The sequence below is a fragment of the Macrobrachium nipponense genome, chromosome 41, assembly GCF_015104395.2.
Source record: "Macrobrachium nipponense isolate FS-2020 chromosome 41, ASM1510439v2, whole genome shotgun sequence".
Classification (NCBI taxonomy): Eukaryota; Metazoa; Arthropoda; class Malacostraca; order Decapoda; family Palaemonidae; genus Macrobrachium; species Macrobrachium nipponense.
In genome coordinates, this window is record NC_061102.1 from 26514688 (window position 1) to 26535391 (window position 20704).

At 45.9% G+C, this 20704-nt stretch overlaps 1 protein-coding gene across 4 annotated transcripts in view; it reads right to left on the reverse strand.

Moving 5' to 3' along the window:
* Positions 1–652: 652 nt before the first annotated feature.
* The window catches only part of LOC135212625 (DNA repair protein RAD51 homolog 3-like), a 49598-nt gene continuing 29546 nt past the window's right edge, over positions 653–20704 (reverse strand). For all 4 annotated transcript variants that reach the window (XM_064246217.1, XM_064246215.1, XM_064246214.1 and 1 more), the window contains exons 8-9: positions 11850–12032; positions 653–2931 (exon numbers count right to left, since the gene is read on the reverse strand). In XM_064246217.1, the coding sequence (XP_064102287.1) occupies positions 2833–2931; positions 11850–12032 (282 nt within the window). In that variant the 3' untranslated portion in view covers positions 653–2832. The remainder of the gene's footprint in view (positions 2932–11849; positions 12033–20704) is intronic.

Here is a 20704-nt window from a genome sequence, read left to right on the forward strand (position 1 = left end):
CAAACCTAAAGGCATAAAATGCTAAGTGAAGTGAAAATAAAAATGAAAATAACCATATATTAACAATTTGATTTGATTTGCAAAGTTAGGAAGTTGAGCCAAACTCTGAGGCACTTTCATCCATTCGCTTGAGACACTGAACAGGGAGTTAAGATTAGTTGCACAGCAAGATAAAGAACTTGAAATAAAGGAAAGAGTCACAATAATTTAAGATGGAATTGGGTGAAACCCCACAACTAGGGGCTAAAGGGACTGCATAGTTGACAAGAATTAAAGCAAACTAGCATGGGGCTTTCAACTGGACAACCTTCTGCATTTTCTAGTATTCACAAAGCAAAGTAACTGGTGCTCTAAAAGTAAAAACTAGAACATGGTCATTTAGGTAGGAGTATCCTCCATTGAAAGCTGGGGATGGTAGCTAAACTTGTTAACTGATAATTTGGGACTGATTTTTTTGGGGGGTGAGGGAAGAATCCCTCACTCACCTGTTGTCAACAAGAACTTGACTCTTGAGCAATAAAGAAGAGTGGTTAAGGTAGGCACTTGAATGAGAGACTTGTTATTAAAAGTACAAACCTCTTACACATGACTCACTTAGTAAATGTATTGGATCTTAGAAATACACAAAGGCCGTGATCCTTTTCTGTGAGGGCAAGGGGAGCAACGGCTCATGTAACAAATGATTTAAACTGGCAAGGGATGACAGTGAGAAGCAGCTATATCTTTGAATCAGAACAGTCTTTTCCCTATTAAAAAGAAGTGTGGAGGGAGTCAAATCTTTGTTACAAGTTCTCAGGTCGGTTGTTTGGTTGAATAGCCACCTACATCTATGCATGCCCAGTCCAGTTATTGCTTTGGGCAAGCTGCTGCCCTGCGAATTTTGTTGAAGGGAAGGATGGATAGAAACCAATCAATTTACCATTCAACACCAACCTTATGCTCTCCAAAAACCTGTGGTAGATGATTTTATATCTGAAAGGAGCTGGGCACTTACACAACTTGATGAATAGCCACCAAAAGTTACAGAGGAGAGGTGTCTGAAAACCTGTAGGTGAAGTCACCTAGTAAGATGAGGTAAAAGTGGTCTGAAGCTACAGGCACCTGCCCTCATCAAATGCCATTAGCTCACCTGATGCATTACAAAGTCAGAAAGGCGTTTCTGAACACCTACTCCTTGCATTTGCCAGTACTAGCAAGAGGTGCAGGTACTCTTGGCACACAATGCCAAGTCCTTCAAGGCAGCATGCACGACTCACAAACCCTGGAATAAATGAACATGAAAGTGATTCCAACCCTTGGTGTACCAGAAAAGTAGCCTATGGTACTTGCTAATACATTTTGTTGAGGCTCAACAATCCTGCAGGTGAGGTCTCAGTTCAAGGCCTGTCTCAAGGGTTCAACAGAGCCCAAACAATTTACGGAAGGTGATGCGTATTCATGTCCTTCCTCAGACTCTGAAGCTCCTAACTGACAAAGACAGCTCGGCCACAACAATGATCTATCTTTGCACTCAAGTCTGAAGGCCTGGTTGCAGTTAGCTAGCCTTTCACAATGGTGAATGAAAGAAGCTTGGTATCATGAAGGTGCATGACAAGGTCCACAATTCGCTGAATGGAGGTCTGATCAGAGAGAGAGAGAGTCCACTGCTATCAAATAGACGATCTACTACCTCTGAATGGGACAGTGAGCTACAGAGAATCTCTGGAAGAACTAGATCAGGAAAACCACCTAATATCAGATTCACAAGGAGCTGCCAAGGTGTTTAAGACCTGGACTGATCAATGCTACTGACACCAGTATGAGAAAGAGTGGGGCAAAGCTACAAGAGCTCAGAATGTTGCAGGGGCGCTGGAAGGCATCTACCAAGGCTGACCAACAGAACCTAATGGAGAGCTCCCCGTTGGTCAGGTGGGGAACAGTTTAACCATGGGTGAATTTGAGAGAACTTTCATTTACCCATAAAGACATGAAGACTAGTCTTCACTAAATCCCAACTGGAAGTGGAATATAGAATTTAGGTCAAAAGCCAAGCACTGGGACTTATGAGATCATTCAGCGCTGACTAGGAAACTGACAGTAAAAACATTTGAAAGGTGTAAAAGGAGGAAAACCTCACACTTGTACCATGACACAATTGTTAGGAAAAGTGTAAATTCTAATGAAAGAGAATATGAACATAGGTACAGTAAAAGGAATGTGTGGCGCACTGGCAGCACTAACCCCCCTTACGGGGCTGTTGATCCCTAGGCATGACTAACATATTGCACATGAATGTCCTGAGATGAATCACATGAGCTACTGGTTAAGATGATAGTTCTGTGGAAAATTTAAAATTATGCAATACACATTTTAAAAAATATTTTGATGTTTAATTATCTGATTACAGGTAACTGAAACATGGATGATGAATCTATGGATAATGTGAAATAAATGAGCTATCATCCCAATGGAAAGCCACTCCACTTCAGCTTCCTCCCCATCTTAACAAATATTCATCTCTTGTATGGCATTGTTGGTACCTTACATAAAGACATTATGTTTTATTACGAATTCTCTTTTCTATATATACAAACTAGTCCTATTTTCATCATCATCCTCATCAACTGGATGGAGAAACATAATTTCAGAGCCAAGTGTCTAAATAAGTAGCATTTACAGGCACAGAAGTAAAAGGGCTTGATAAGGCAATAGTTTGTAACTACAAGTAATTACATCATAAAATTGTACTTAATTTATTTCTGAAAGTAACCATTACACGTCTGTACTTTCTTGAAATAGTTGTTCATAAAATATTAAATTAATATTTGACAGCTGGACATCATTCAGTAACTGCTATGAAGAATTGCTTGGTGCTTCAATCCTTCGTTTTTTTATTCCAGTACTGTTACATACTGCAATGCTCTCAATGTCTTCAATGCCTGCTACTCTTACCTGTAAATGTAACTATGTATTAGCAATGTGTTTAAAATACAGCGAGTACCTTTAATTATTTGCAAAAAAAAAAAAGAAAAGAATCGCAATATTGAACCAATTCTGTAGTAAATCACTTTAAAATTTAAGGAAAGTACAAATGAAATGAATCATTATTCTAGAGTTCATTTGAAAATTAGCAATATCATTATTTTAATTTTACCTCTTAGTAATTACCATTACTTCTGAATTCTATGTACTTCCTTCCTCATCAGCCTGACTGTACTTTTAAGTAGTGTCACCTCAACTTAGTGAACTTCATTACATAACAGATACGCTCAAAAATAATAAAAATACTGAAAATATTTCGTATTTACTGGAATAATCCACTAAGTATGCTAGAGTCACCAAATGGTGGAATGAACTTGTCCAAGTGGATGACCTTTAGCACTAGTGGAATAGTCAGCCGAGTAAGCTAGAGTTATCAGACAGTGAAACAAATGCTTAGGTAAACCAAGCAGTGGCAAATGACAAACTAAGACTACTGAGATTCTTTAGTTTTTCTTAAATCCCCTTCAAACATCTGAAAACTACATTCTTACTTTCACAAGGCAGACCTAAGAGATTTCTGGAAATATGACAATTTGTCGAAAATTGCATTTTTCCTAACTATACAAACCTGAGGTCCTTTACATATAGTCCCACCTCATGCCACCCCTCACTCTGCAACTTTTTGCATGGGCCTAAAGCAAAAGTGATTCTTCACCTCTCGGGTGCGCGGGCGCGCGCACGATCGGACAAGCAGTTAACTACCGTTCTCCCCTTGTTCGAAGCTTACGACCGTCCCAGCTGCCGCTAGTTACCTTCCTATTGTTAAAGGACCTCAGGTTTGTATAGTTAGGAAAAATGCAATTTTCGACAAATTGTCATTTGTTCCGATACGTAATACAAACCCTCGGTCCTTTAACAATAGGAAGACTCACTTCTTGGTGGGAGGAATCTGAGTCTTTTTGGTGAACAGACTGGTGTTCGTCCAACCCTGGAGTGCCTCCCTGGTCGTAAGAGCAAGGGAGGGATCCAAACCTCTGTCCGATTGATCGGGGTGTGCACCGCAGGATCAATGGTCAGACCTCTGGGCCAAGTACTAAGAGAGAGGCAAGCGTATCTCTTCGTACCAGCAAGCAAGAACTTGTTCCTGTTTGCAAGAGACAATCATAAAATGATGGGTTTGTCTCAATTTGGCATCCACTTCCTCCCCCTTGTTGGAGGAAGTGGTGGATATTTACTCCTATCCCTACTGAAAGGGATAGGATGGTGCTCTATTGAGTAGCTCACCTGCATCTCGTCCTTACCCAGCAGGGTGACGACCGTGTCCCTCTACCCAAAGGTAGAGGGAAGAAAAAGATGGGAAGAGGAGCCAGTCACACTCTCATTCCTCATCCATTCTTACGGTCACACCAGGACTCGATGCTGTTCAGCCTGCGAGGGTCTGGGTTAACTACACAACGTGTTGAGCAACCACCACGGTTCCCAAGGAAAAAGATCCAAGGAACTGTGGGCAATATCCTGAAGGTAGAAGGAGGTGCATGCGGTCCGGTCCGGTTGGACCAGGCGCCTGCCTTCATTACCTGCGCCACGGAGAAGTTCTTGCGGAACGCGAGAGAATGATGAAGAGGCGTCCACACTCATCCTGGGTGTCGAGTTTCTTCAGACAGCTCCGTCGCACCTTCACAGGACAAAGCAGCATAGCCTTCGTATCGGAGGCGGTGACGTCCATTAGGGAGGGTATTGTGAAGGACTCGAACCAATCGTCAGTTACCGAAGGGTTCTGAGTCTTCGCTACGAAGATCGGTACGAAATCGAGCGTCACAAATCCCATCCCTTTGTGCTTGACTTCTCAAGAGAAGTCATGCAGTTACCTAAGACGAAAAGAAGGGAATAGTCGTATGACCTATCCCTCTTCTCGACTTTGGTTATGTACAGTACTCATACTGACAAGCTATTAAGACGAAGTAATGATTGCTCTGGAACAACCGAACTAAGTCCACAGCATAGTTCGTAACTGACTCGGGCGCTCTGACAGCTGCCGACTGACTGGTTCGGAATCAGTAGAGGCAAGTTGTCCAAGCATCCGGGTAAGTCACGTGACCTTCGCCCTTTAAAGAGTTATGCTGAGAGACCAAACAAATAAAATATTTGTTAGTCACCGATGCCGGACGGCGCGGCGATGATTCTCTTAATGCATAAGCTCAAAAGGCGAAAGTCAATTGCCTTCAAAAGACCGAGGTCCCTGATGGCAAGAAAATCTCATAGACGTTGAATCTCAGCTTAAGGAGAAACAACACTATGTGACGTTGAAGACGAAGGTAGGCAATGAATGCAACCTACGTCTTCCAGCTGAATCGAGAGAAGGAATCTCAAGATTCTAAACCTGTGCTTACAAATGACTGAAAACGCTAACCGCCATTTCATTGCTGTCCGTTGTGCAATGAAAGCGGGGGCGTTCTTCAGTAATGAAACACAGGGGAGAGCCGCTTGAAGAACTGCTTCTCATGGGCTGAACGTTTGGAAGTAGAGCTGGCAGGTGTGGGAGTAGGCGATGTCTTTCAATACATCTGCTAATCCGGGGTGAACAATGAACAATTGTACACCTCCGAATACAAGATATTTTGAGGACAAACTCAGATTCCGCAAAAATCATTCGCATTATCGGGATACGATGCAGCAAGAGACTATTACAGAATTCTGTTACCGTGCGGTAAACAGAAAGATGAGAGTCGAATAGATATCTCTGTTTAAAATTCTCGCAATACCGAAGACGATGAATACTAGCGTTTCTCAGCAGTAGATGGTCATTCATGTATGCGAGAATCCCCGTTAATCAGAGACTTAAGTCCGTGATTGTTGGGCAGAGATACGGTTGTTATTCAATCAAAGCAGGTGAGAAAGACATAAACAACCGTCTATCTCAAAGCGGCAGCTGATACTGAAATGCCTCGGGCAATTCAATACGCAGTAGCTGTCGCTGACTCGTCATCCTGAGTTGCCAAGTAATCCTTTCACGAAGGAATGCGTTCGGCTAGAACCACGAGCATAAAAAGATATGCTCGAGCAATTATATTAAGCGAAACGAATTTCGGTAAATATAAAAGCTAAAATGGTGTTGTTGTGACAACACCATAAGTATATAAAATTGAAACTGGAAACTCCTGGGAGGTTGCAGGCAACCCGGTTGCAGTTCAATTAGAATACTTTTCGTCTAAGTCGCAATCCGTTTTTAAATAGAATAACCAGGATATGCGCCTACCCCTCGGCGACCATTCAACTGCTTAGCAGAATCATGTCGCAGAGGTTAATATACGTAGTAATATATTTGTAGGATTCTGAACAACGATCTCCATCCTAAATTCTTTCCTTCAAGAAAACAAATAAGGATTGGAGATCGACCACCTTCGTTCTCTATTAAAGAGAGCGAAGGAGAAGTCTTCCTCGAAGGAAAGCTTCAATGGTGAACAGAATACTAAGACGATAGTTCCAGCCAAACTGGATATTCCGTCCGTTCTTCTCTATTCCAGGTTGGTCGCCTACTGTGAGATAGTCTTCTTTCAGCAGCAGTCTTCTTCCTAATGCTAGAAATTCCAGGAATTCGAGCATAGGCGAGGTTCCCGATTATCGTGTAACATATCGGGGCATTCTCGTCTCGCTCACTTTGGACCGTGGTCTCGCCTAAGTGTTTGGAGATCGTAAAGAAACTCTAAACACTCTGAATGCGCTAGAAATTCCGTTAGAATTCTAAGCAGTCTGCGAAACCCCACCGAATTCGTCAAACGATATCGGCTGGTGGTCCTCTCGATTCCCGTAGAAATCGAGAATGGGGCAGGATCCCTCCTCAACGACCGGGGCTTACGTCAGGTAGGACCCGAAGGTCCCCCCTGGTAGCGCAGTCCCCAACGTGGGATCCTACAGAGAAATCTCTGTAGGATCCTTCCCCTTTCCCTCGTAGCCGTAAGGAAGAGAGGGAATGGGGGAGGAATTGGATACTCGCTCGCCTTCCCAGTGGAACTAGCAGTTGGAGAAGAGTAGGAGCAGCCATCGTCTTGCGGCGATGGCCTCTCAGAGTCTGGGAAAACGTATCGTCAGGAGAAAAACGTTTTTCCGAGGAGGGTTACGAACTCTCACTGTAGGTAAGGGTCTGCCGCCACTGTGAACGTCGTCTGGGTGGGCTGATCGACACCTGACAGGAGAGAGCCGATACCGTCCTCCGGACTCCATTCCAGTTCCTCGTCGAGGTCGAAACCTCTCAGGAGGACCGAAGGAGTATTTAAATACGGTGTCCGAGACACGTAGAAACGCCGCTGTCGCAGTAGAGGAGGTGGAAGTAGCTTGATCGACCGGCCAGAACTGAGAGAGCCTTCTTGTCCGGAGACGAGAGACTCTGGTTCAAGACAGAATCGGTAAGCTCCGATCGCGGCATACCCACCGTCGGTTTGGGTTCCCTCTCGGGCCCCAAAACGACTCGAGCAGAGACATGGGCTATGCTGGTGGGAGCGGTCGTCTTCCCCTTCCCCCCGGTTCGTTGTGCTGACGAATCAGTGCAATAACCTGGGTAAAGTTACTCTGAATCTCGGAAGTTACAGCGTCTTGAGGAGTAGGACCGTCCAGTCCCTCCAACAAGAGCAGCTCCCAGGACCCTCCTCCTTCAGAAGAAGGACCAGCAACAGATCCTGACGGTTGCCTCCAATCACTTTGCGCGTACGTCCTGGTTGGTCTAAGACCAACCTGGCACGTGCGGCGTCGTGACGGGATCGTGAGCGGCGCATCTCTCACGATCACTCCTATATACCTAGCTCTTCCTGGGCGTATGCCGAGGAAGTTGAAGGTATCGGAGAGACAGAAAACTGACGCTACCCCCCTCTCCCCTGACGGTCGCCTCCCAATCACTTGCGCGTACGTCCTGGTTGGTCCTAAGACCATACGTGGCAGTGCGGCGTCGTGACGGGATCGTGAGCGGCGCACCTCTCACGATCACTCCTAGCTACCTCCCGCTCTTCCCGGTGTAGCCCGAGGAAGTTGAAGGTAGTGGAGAGACAGACCTGACGCTCCCCCCCCGCTCGCTGGCAGGACCTGCGTACGTGGGGGGCTGCAGCCGATCACCAACCCCGCGGTGATCGATCTGCAGGCCTGGCCGTGCCGCTCACCTGTGGCGAGCGGCTCGACTGAGCACGTCGACCCCGGTCCCGTTGCGTCAGACGAGCTGCTGCTGGTCACCGTATCCGCCCGGTCCCTGTGGGAGCGGCGGTCAGGTGACCTGCAGAGCTCGCTTTCGCCGTGAGACCGGTGAGCGTCCTCGCGGCACGTCAAAACGCTGGTACCAGCCGAGGCTGGTACCGTCGGTCGAGGGGACCTGGGGGACCTCTTCCCAGCCTCAACCCGTGGCCGGTCAGAGACCGTCACGTCCACCCGAGGTACCGGCTGGTCGCTGCGAGCGGCCGCTGGCCTGGCGAGAGTCACCTGAGCGGCTCTCGACAGCTTCTGCTCGTGCCTCGGTCATGACGCTGAGCGAACTCAGGCGTCTTAACTTTGGCTGCACGGTCACCCGAAGGAGATCGTACACTCGGAACTTCTCGCGGACGAGAAACCGAGCCGGTACCTGGCTTAGCAGCAGAGCTGCCAAGACCAGGCGAGGGTGTACCAGCGGTAGCCAGCACACCCTTGGTCCCCGTCTTCTTCTTCTTCTCAGAAGGGGAGACGGGCCCCGTTCCCGAAGGAACAGGAGGACCAGCAGAAGAACCCCCCCGTCACACCGGAATGTGACGAGCCCTTCGAAGTTCCCGAAGGAGTCTTCTTAGGGGGAATAACAAAACCCGGTTACCAGCTGGTCGCTGCGAGAGCGGCCGCTGGCCTGGCGAGAGTCACCTGAGCGGTTCTCGCCAGCCTTCTGCTCCGTGCCGTGGTCTTGGCGCCGAGCGAACTCTGGCGCCGAAACTTTGGCTGCACGGTCTCCCGAGGGAGAGCGTACACTCGGGATCTCCACGCGAACGAGAGACCGAGCCGGAACCTGGCGTAGCGGCATCGCCGCTAGCACCAGGCGAGGAAGTACCAGAGCTAAACCGATACTCCTCTGGTCCCGTCTATCTCTTCCTTACGGAAGGGGAGACGGGCCCCGCTCCCGAAGGAGCAGGAGGACCAGCAGAAGGACCCCCCGTCCCACCGAGGTGGGACGGGCCCTTAGAAGTTCCCGAAGGAGACTTCTTAGGGGGGGGAGGGCAGAGCCTTCTTCTTCTTCGGCTTATGGGCCTTAGAAGTCGAAGGGGAAGAGGCAGCAACAGAACGAAGATGACACCTTCCTCTTCTTCGTCAGCTCACGCAGGACAGTCGTCAGGTCCTCCATCCAGGCCGGAGTCGGGCCTATTGCCGAAGCAACACGGCCCGACTGCACCTGTCCGGAAGGACCTGGGACTGGGGAAGACACACCGTGGGGAGGACCAGCATGGACAGGCGCAGGAACCAGGAGCGACAGGAACAGCAACCAGCTCAGGAGCGGCAGGAACAGCGGCAGCGGTAAACACAGAAGGGACAGCCAAGCCAGTAGCGGGAACCACATCAGCGACAGGTACGGCAGGCCCAGCCATCGCCTCGTAGAATCATCGGCAGCCAGCGTGGTACTGGCGGCCGGTCCAGGGGCGAGCTGCTGGAACAGCGGAAGTCTGGGGCAGGCAACACGAAGAAAAACACAGGCGGCGGCGGGCATACCCCTCCTCGGTACGGTGGCGACCGGCCCTAGAAGCGGCAGACGGCGTCACCGACACAGCATGGGGAGTGTAGACCAGCGGGGGGAAGCAGGCATAAGCGGCCGTGAAGGTTGTAGTGGAGACCACTCCAAGGTCACCGCCCCAGACCTCGCTAGACTCTGCAGCAGATCGTGGATGCTAGGCACGCCCTGCAGCCGCAGTGGTCCATACCTGTCCAAGGCGTCTCCCACTGGCGTCGGTAGCAACCTTGCGGTAGCACAGACAGATTAGTAAGAGGGGTTCCCTCACGCACGGGGGGGGGAGACATGCCCCCACCCCGAACGGAAGGAAGACCCCAAAAACAAAATACGAGGAAGCTGAGCGGGGGGGCAGGAAAGAAGACGAAGAATCGGATACCAAGGGAGTCGCGGGAGAGCTTTCCGACGACTTCCTGGCAGGACCTTCGCTTCCCCCCTACCCCCGCCACAGCAGTGAAAAGTAATATGAAAATGAAACAGATACTGCACTTGCGATTCACTTCATAGAACTTAAAGAGGGAAAAATCAATTCCCGGTAAGAGCGGAAACTTGATCGATAATAATATGATGCTATCATAAATATATATGAAAATGAACAATACTGCACTTGCTATTTTCACTTTCACAGCAATAAATCGTAAGGATTAATTCCCGGGTAAGAGCGGAAATTGATCCAAAATTAAATTTGATGCAATTAATAAATGAAAATGAAAAGAAAACTGCATTGCGAATCCACTTTCATTGCATTCTATTCATACAAAATAAGAGGCTCTTGCCGAGCGCAATCAAGCTCTCGGCAACGAACGCACAGGGCAAAAATATAATGAAAAAGAGTACTTACATCTTTCAATTACACACTTTCGCCCAAAATACATGACTCGGCGCGAGTGCGCCCGCCCCCCTCGGCACCGAGACATAATTCAAGGTTCAATCATGAAAAGAGCGGAAATCGCCGTCTCTACGGCGATAGCTCCATGTTGATTCATAATTAAGTAATGAAAATGAAAACAGTGTACTTACAGTTTCATTTTCAAGTCAAACCAAACCATTAGTAGAAAACACAATATAAACAAAGCATACGAAACGATTGTGAAGCGGCCAGAGGAGCGATGACGAACACGTCCTTCACACCCGCGGCCGAAAGCAAAAGTGATTCTTCACCTCTCGGGCGAGCGCGGGCGCGCGCCACGATCGGACAAGCAGTTAACTACCGTTCTCCCTTGTTCGAAGCTTACGACCGTCCCAGCTGCCGCTAGTTACCTTCCTATTGTTAAAGGACCGAGGGTTTGTATTACGTATCGGAACAAATTCTTACTTTATTAATGTAGACTCTTAAGATTTTTGAAAACAATATTCTTACTTTCTTAATGAAGGTCCTAAGAGATTTCTGAACATAATATTCTTACTTCTTCATATTATACTACTGTGGCACCATTCAATTTTTCAAGATTTTTCACTTTATTGCACAAGATAGGCCAGTTCTAAATTAATATGGTGTTGACTTACTCTCACATTTAACTCCTTACTTGTCTGCCAAATTAAAATTAATTGGCCCCTACAAGTGATTTTATAAACAATGTTGCTACTGTGGTAAGGACAATTTCTTATAAGTTTCTTATTTGCAGTATTATTGCATGAAAAGATTATGTTTAAACTGAAAAGTTTCAGCATTAATTTGATGGACTCCAAACTGATGAAATAAGGCAAACAACAGATGTTCATATGTAATTTGGCTTCTGGTCACTTTTGATATGAAACGACTTTATAGCTTTATTGTAGCACTCATATAAAACATGAACTTGATAACACACGTCTTTACATATATATAATACTATAATCCAGAAATTCATCTTTAAGGACAAAAGATCTTGAATTGTTTCAATTTCCTCATGGCCATATATCTCAACTGGTATAAAATGGATAGTATTTACACTTTTTTTATCACATGTAAATATTATTTAAGTCATAAATGCTTCATCATTTATTTTAGGATCCCTATGCAGAACAGTGGAATTTTACACATAATCTGATCATATTAGCTATGCGTTATATATGTATAACACGAATAAGTTTTACTCACCTTGTTTTGATTGATTTTGTTCAGTTTTCCAGTAACTGTTTAATTACAGATACTAAAAGCAATAAACACAAAGCTGTACTCATGACATACCTCATACTTAGCAACTGCATTGCCCAAGTGAGGAGCCTTGGTCACTGATGCAATCCTCTCACCGCTCTCCCAGCGAAGAATGAGTCGTACAGTGGGGTAGTGGCCCCACATCTCTCCTAACTCTCCAACCAAGTCAACAGAATAACCATCACCTCTGATAGTTAGGTAGTTAGTGATGATGACCTTTATAAGAAAAAATTATATTTTCATAATAAAATTAAGTTTTATTTATATTTACCAAGTACGTAATTACATTACTCAGAGTTTCACTTGTCCTGCAGCTTAGTTTTTGAAATTCGCGGCAGCGCTAGTTTGTGTGTGCGATTACTAGGCCCCGTCCACGTTTCCCAGTTCCATTTTAATCCAGCTTGAGACTTTGAACAACATCACAACAAGACTTACAAGTTACAACCCATAACTCCCTATATACACAGAGCTCTCTCCAACCCTACCAAAACACCGGATCCATGCCGCCTCCACTCCACTCTGTTTTGTTTACCTTTTGCGCTCCATGCCACCGCTATCTTGTCTTCTATGATGTCACAACACATCTTAAATACATTTTCTAAAATCAAACACGTTCCCATACATAAAACAACACCCACCTTTCACAAATACAGAAAATAAAAATAAAATAACACTGACTAAACTGATATATAATCTGCAAAGAAGTCAATGAGAGGTCTCCCCTACAGCTTTCACAGATCCTCGCAACCCTGCGGGAGTAATGTCCACTCTGTGGGAACTACCTGTTTGTGATGGCTCAAACTGTCCGTAAAAAACATTGAGCTTTCCCTTGCTTCTGTATGTAAGATAGAGCCGTGGTGCTGTCAGAGTGTACCGTCAGTGTTTGGTTGTGGAGTTTCATCGCAAAGTGCTGAAGTCCTAAACGAATCTCCACAAGTTCCTTGACATTGATGTGCCAGTGAGTTTGATCCTGAGACCAAGTTCCTGAAACTTCCAGGTTGCCTAGAGAGCTCCTATAAATCTAGGTCAGGGCTCAACAGGACAGATTTCCTTTATGATAGCCTGTCTTTTGATTTTCACTATTGGAGATCCTCCTTGATCTCATAAGAGATGGGAAATATGAAGGAGTCTGGATGAGCTCTCCTGCCCTAGCTGGCACGCAGGTAAAACTAAAGAGCTCTCATATGGAGCTTTGTGAGGGCGATGAATTGTTCTACGGAGGCTAAGGTGGCTAGAAGGCTCACCCGTTGATTTGCTTAGCAAGCATGATGGGAGGAACTCATTTACATTTTTCATGTACGACTGAATCCTTTTGGTGATGGAAAAACCCAAAACTTCTGAGAATCTATCACTATCCCCAAATAAAGAATTTTCTGGGTAGGGATCAGTTGAGGCTTGTGGTGATTGATTAATATACAGTACTGAAATCCTGTTCTAAGAGTAGGGTCTTCTAAAGATCCTCCATGCACCTCTCCTTTGGTGGTGAACGGAGAAGCCAGTCGTCCAAAAAGAGGGAGATGTTGATTCCCATTTGATGGAGCCATTGGGTGCACGGAGCAAGAAACCGAGTGAATACTTGTGGCACTGAGGAGAGGATGAAGTATAGGGCCCAAAACTGGCACACCCTGTTTCGAAACAAAACATAGGTACTTCCTGGACCTGGGATGTGGAAGTACACATCCTGCATATCTATTGTCACCCAATCGTACTGGCAAATGGATGACATGATACAGTGACACATTTCCACTTTGAATTTTGTCGTTTTAATGAGGACGCTCAAGGAACTGACATCCAGTACAGGTCTCCATCCCCCAATGTTTTGGGGACCACAAAAAGACAGTTGTAGAAGCTGTCTGTCCATACTTCTTTGACCACTTTGACGACTTGTTTCTTGAGGAGGGAAGAAACTGTTTGAGAGGGCCAAATACCTCTCTGAACTTACTGAGTATGAGTAGGGTCTTAATGGGATGGGCATGTTGAACAATTGGGGGGTTCTCTCTGAATGGAATGGCATATGTACCAATCTTTTAAAACTTCCTCTATCCACCCTTCCACTCCTCTCCCAGAAATGGAGAAGCCTGGCTCCTACTGGAGCATGGAGGGAAGTAATCTTATTTACGAAGAAAAGCCTAGGAGGAAGCCTCCTTAAATGACCTGGAAAAGAAATGCAAGTTCATCCTGGGGCCTAGATTGAGGCCTGGTTCTGGTGCCTCGAAAGGGCAGAGGCTGTAGAGAGGACCCAGTTCTCGGGAAAAAGACGAAGTCTCTCTATGACACCCAGAAGAATGAGCTAGTAGGTCCTGTGTGCTCTTCTTTAAGTCCAATGCAATGTCACTTACGATAGACTACGGAAAGATGTGTTGCTAAGCAAGAGGAGAGAACAATAAAGCCAACCTCAAAGAGGCCATGATGCTCTTAGAGGTGAATGAACATCACAGTTCTCTCTTTTTGAGTAATCCCATGGAAAAAAGAGAAATAAGTTCTTGTGCGCTGTCTCTTACACCTTTGTCCATATATGACAGGACATTAAGGCAATCCAAGGAAATATCTTCTGGTAAAGTAAAGAAGCTCTTAATTTTCTAAGCAAAAGCCGATCTTTTAGACGAGTCAGTAAGGGAGAGGTCCCCCTGGGAGGAGGCAGCCACTCCCATAGAAGGACCTTCCCTGGTAGCATAAGCAGAGTACCTCTAAAGAATCAATCGAGACAGGGGAACGGCAAAGAAAGACTTCACCTGCTCTCTTTTCTCTTGAGAGCCAACCATCAAGCTCATTCAGAGCTGTCCTTGCAGACAATGAAAGCACCAGGAGTCAACAGGTGTGTTGCCCAAAAAGAATGTTGAAGCTGGGGAAGCCGGAGTCGCTGGTGAGAAAAATCCCAGGAACGATTGCATTAAATATTCAACAACGCTGCATAAGCAGAGAGTGCAGAACCCTGATCTTTTCCACCAGGAACAATATCATTGTCCAAGGATACTGAGGATATGTGTGGATTTGTAGGGGGTTGAGAAGTTGCAGGCTTCTTATTATGCAAATTGAGGATGGCAGCTAGCTGCTGCTAAATTGAGGCTAGCAAAGGATCCACGGTCGAGTCACCCATAACACCCACCCTAAGGGAAGGACTGCACAGGCAAGATAGAAAAAACTGAAGGTAGATGCATGGCATCTGGTGCAAAACTGAGCTGAGCGTTCTCTAGAAGGAGCGGTGTGTTTAATTGAGACATCTATGGGGTCATAAGGGCGAGTGGACACTAAAGGGTGCCTGTGTGCTGAAGGAAGTTCTGAAGCATACAAATATGTACTGAGGAGCAACAAGACGACCTGGAGTAACTGGGAGCTCTGGCACCAGCAGCTACTCAGGCACCAAAGGGAGATCGGGTGCAAATGAGAGCTCTGGTGCAAAAGGGAGCTTGGGTGTAAACGGTAGCTCAGGCACCAGTGAAAGCTCGGGTGCCAGCGAAAGCTTGGGCACAAATGGGAACTCAGATGTAGGAGGGAGCTCAGGTGCAGGCGGCAGCTCTGGCACCAATGAGAGCTTGTGAGGAGAAGAGCTCTGGTCCAAAGAAATCCTCTTTGAAGAAGAATGTTTAGGTGCCGGTACATAAGGAGAGAAACATTCTGGAGAATTCCAAAAACTGCATGACAGTTGACAGGGTCTCTAAACTTCTTGCAAGGCACAGTTGGCGAGCAGACCAAGTTCGTCGCAGGCCTTTTCAATGCTGCAATACATCACTAAAGCAATATTGGGGCCTTCTAGCTGGGCTGGATACATGGAACTCGAGGACAGCTGATGATGTTGCGCCCTGGGATGTTGCTACAGGACTAACCAAGGGGGCACATGTCCATGGGCGGATGCCATCGACCTCCCTTGGGCCTTCGGTATGGCTGCTCCCATTTGTAGGGGAGTATACGCCAGTGACCATTGCCTAAGAGCATTGGCAGGACGAACAGGCACCACCTCCACAGACATTACACTAACACTCTTCTCCACTTTGTCCATAAGGCCTTTAACTGATATGTCCAATTGGGACACTGTTTCCACTACAAGACCAATTTCTTGGTTGAAATTACAAACCATCTTAGTTGTCGGAAGTGAGGGAACTGGGTAAAGGAGTTACAGGATTAGTCAAAGGACTAGGAATGGAGGACAAGATGGAGCAGGAACAGAAATCACAAGAACATCAGTAGAAGACTTAGAAGGGCTATCCACAGTCTTAATAACTAACGTCTTACTCTCAGCTCTTTACATTTCCTGTCCCTGTCTAACTTTGTTAAATAAGACTCTAAAACTCACCATTTTTTGGTATCCCACTTAGCACATTCCTCACAAGTTAAATTAATAAAGCACATCCGTCCCCTACATTCTATGCATATACTGTGCAAATCATATCTAGCTTTAGTTAGACTAGTATTGCAGTCTTTGCTGCAATACCGAAAACTAGATGCGCTTGAATCAGACACTAACAAGTCAATTATACTGAATGTCAAAATATGTAAATTCCACAAACACGGTCTTAGTTATACTAAATAATTTCAGAAACCAGTCAAAATACAGTCATAGGCTGCCGATACTTCACCAAAGGGAAGAATTCCAACGGTGAAAATGATGAATTTCCAAAAATAAGCAGACTCTGCACAACTGAACTACGTACAGTCGAGAGCCGGCAAGAAACAATGACGACTCTCAGCTGAGCTGTTCCTTCCTTACCCTGAAAGTGGGCAGGGCCTAGTACTAATCACCTACACAAGCGAGCTGCCGCAAATTTAAAAAATTTAAGCTGCTGGCTGAGTGAAACTCTGAGCAATGTAATTACTTCTTAAGTTACATATAAAATTCAAAATTATTAGACTATTGCTCTTAAAACTTGGAGACGTTTGAAATTCAAATACAATAATTCCTAAAACTAGTACATATTATCTAAAAATACTGTTTACTAATTATTATAATTAAGAAACCCTATTCATATGGAAGAAGCCCACAGGGGCCATTGACTTGAAATTCAAGCTTCAAAAGAATATGGTGTTCATTAGAAAGAGGCAACAGGATGTAATGGGAAATACAGAAAGACAGGATAACCTATTAAAAAATAAAAATAAATTAACACAATAAATAAATAGATAAAAAATGACAATTTGTCCAAAATTGCATTTTTCCTAACTATACAAACCTGAGGTCCTTTTACAATAGGAAGGTACTAGCGGCAGCTGGATAGGTCGTAAGCTTTCGAACAAGGGGTTCGGTAGTTAACTGCTTGTCCCCGACAGGCGCGCGCGCGCGCGACTGGTAGGTTAAACAAATCACTTTTGCTTTTGGCCCAAGCAAAAACTGCAGAGTGAGGGGTGGCATGAGGTGGGGCTATGTGTAAAAGGACCTCGTTTGTATAGTTAGGAAAAATGCAATTTTGGACAAATTGTCATTTGTTCCGACACGGCATACAAACCTTCGGTCCTTTTACAATAGGAAGACTCACTTCTTGGTGGGAGGAATCTGAGTCTTTTGTGAACAGACTGGTGTTCGCCCAACCTTGGAATGCCTCCCTGGTCGTAAGAGCGAGGGAGGGATCCAAGCCTCTGTCCGATTGATCGGGGTGTGCACCGCAGGATCAATGGTCAGACCTCTGGACCAAGTACTAAGAGAGAGGCAAGCGTATCTCTTCGTACCAGCAAACAAGAACAAGTTCCTATTTGCAAGAGGCAACATAAAGATGATATGTCATGTTACAATAAAGTTTTTATACATACTTACCTGACAGATATATACTTAGCTATAGACTCCGTCGTCTCCGACAGAATTTCAAATTTCGCGGCACACGCTACAGGTAGGTCAGGTGATCTACCGCCCTCGCCCTGGGTGGCAGGACTAGGAACCATCCCCGTTTTCTAATCAGAATTCTTCTCTTCCACCTGTCTCCTGCGGGGGGAGGCTGGTGTGGGCTTATAATCGTATATATCTGTCAGGTATATTGTATAAAAACTTTTATTGTACATGACAATATCATTTTTATACATTCAACTTCCCTGCCAGATATATACTTAGCTGATTAGCACCCAGGTGGTGGGTAAGAGACAGCTAACTACTGAAATAGACAGGTAAACAACATATGTTGTAGGTATTTATAAACCTTGGTTCCTACCTTATTAGGCTGAAGACTTCGCGGCTACTGCCTTGTAGTCTGCTTAGCCTCAAAGAGCCTCAGCGAGATAATGATCTATGGCTAATAGTTCTTGTGGGTCTGCCAATGGGGGTCTTATCCACTTACTCGGCAGAGCCTAAAGGCCTTTGTCATTGGGTGCTATTCCACTTACATGACAATACACCTGTTCAAGGAGCACAAAACCGATCCCGATCACCTGATCCTAACATCCATGTTAGTTCTAAGATTGTGGAGTTAGTTATCCCGAACTCCTCACAAACAACCAAAAAACTCGAAACATAATTACACTTTCATTACAAAATATACAAAAAAAAAATTTTTGTACTCCCCTACTAGTCATACATACCTTGATCGCCTACCAGCAATGACACTCTGCTCCCGTGCGACAGTAGTGAGCTTGCGCTAGAAAACCAAGCACTATCTGACAAGAGGGTTTATGTACGATAAAAACACAAAATTAAGGATCAGTCTTTGCTCCAAGACCCAGTACTGTATCTGCTGATACAAAAAGGACCTAGCGAGAAGCACTTCTCATAGGTCACTCTCAAACGTCCTTCATTATAATGAGATGCAAACACTGAATTGCACCTCCAATATGTAGTCTCGATGATATTCTTCAGAGACATATTCTTTTGGAACGCCAAGACGTTGCTACTGCTCTACTTCATGCGTCTTGACTTTTAGAAGACCGAAGGATTCCTCCGAGCAGTTCTTGTGAGCGTCCGTAATAACGCTTCTCACAAAGAAAGCCAAGGCGTTCTGGACATGAGTCGTTTGGGGTTCTTCACTGCACACCAAAGACCTTGTTGACAAGCTCCCATCTGTCTCTTCCTCTCTAAATAGAATTTAAGAGCTCTCACTGGACAGAGAGATCTCTCTATCTCTCTGCCTACCAGGTTAGATAGGCCTTTTACCTCAAAACTTCTGGGCCAAGGTTTTGATGGGTTTTCATTCTTTGCCAGAAACATTGTCTGGAAAGAACAGATGGCAGCATCTCCTTTGAACCCCACCGTGGAATCCAGAGCGTGTAATTCGCTCGTCCTCTGGCTGTAGCGAGAGCCACTAGGAACAAGCATTTCCTAGTAACGTCTCGGAAGGACGCCAGATGTAAAGGTTCGAATTTGTCCGATGAAAGGAATTTCAGGACCACGTCTAGATTCCAACTAGGTGTCTAGGAGTAGCTGCTTTCGAGTCTCAAAAGATCTAATTAGATCGTGTAGATCTTTTGTCGTTAGCAATGTCTAGGCCTCGATTCCTGAAAAACCGAAGACAGCATGCTTCGGTATCCTTTATTGTCGAGACAGATAGGTGTGACTCCTTTCTCAGAAAGAGGAGGAAATCGGCAATATTCACTATAGAGGTACTGGAGGAGGACAGCTTCTGAACCTTACACCACCTCCTAAAGACTTCCCACTTCGACTGGTATACTCTTCTCGTCGAAGCTCTGCGGGCTCTAGCGATAGAGCCCGCAGCCTCGCGAGAAAAGCCTCTCGCTCTGACAAGTCTTTCGATAGTCGAAAGGCAGTCAGACGCGAGACCTGGGAGGTTGTGATGAAACCTCTCGAAGTGGGGTTGTCTGAGTACATGTGTCTGTTTGGAAGCGATCTGGGGAAGTCCACTATCCACTCCAGTACCTCCGTGAACCATTCCTGTGCTGGCCAAAATGGGGGCTATGAGTATCAACTTCTGGGCTCTTCGAAGCTACAAACTTCCTGAGCACTTCCCCAGGATTTTGAACGGGGGAAAGGCGTAAGCGTCCACACCCGACCAATCCATGAGAAACGCGTCTATTGTGAAGGCTCTCGGATCCTCTACTAGAGAGCAAAAGTTCTCTATTCTTTTGGAGAGGAACGTCGCAAACAGGTCTATGTGAGGTCTCCCCCACAGGGACCAAAGACTTCGACACACTTCTTCGTGAAGAGTCCATTCTGTGGGAAGGACCTGGTTTCTCCTGCTCAGTCTGTCCGCTCTCACATTTTTGATCCCTTGAACAAACCTGTGAGAGAGTTATGCCTCTTTCTTCCGTCCAGGTTAACAGGTGTTTTGTCAACTGATAGAGGGAGAACGAGTGCGTGCCTCCTTGCTTTCTTATGTAAGCCAGAGCCGTGGTGTTGTCTGAGTTGATCTGTATTACCCCGTCTCTGACTATCTTTTCGAAGGACTTTAAGGCTAGGTGTATGGCCACAAGTTCCTTGCAATTGATGTGCCAGGACACCTGTTTCTTTTGTCCAGGTGCCTGACACCTCCCTTGCTCCCAGCGTCGCTCCCCATCCCGACTCCGAAGCGTCGGTAAACAACACTTGGTCTGGGTTCTGCAGAGCAAGCGATAAGCCTTCGTTCTTTTGAAGCTGAGGGATCCACCACCTCAGATGATCTTTTACTTCTTGTGGAAGTTGGAAGATGTCCGAGAGTTGACCCGTCTTCCAGTTCCACACCTCTTTGAGGAAAAACTGAAGAGGGCGAAGGTGAAAGTATACTAGCGAGAAGAACTTTTCCAATGAGGGACAGGGTCCCTAATAGGCTCAGGTAATCCCTCGCTGAGCTGTCCTTTCTCTCTAAGAAGCTTGAGATTCTCGACAAACCTCGAGCGATTCTTCTTGCGAAGGATAATACCCGAAAACCCCGAGAATCCATCTGAATCCCCAGATAGACCAAGTTCTGGCTGGGGATCAGTTGTGATTTCTCGAGGTTGACGAGCAACCCTGCGAATCTATCATGTTTCTTGTACTTACAAGT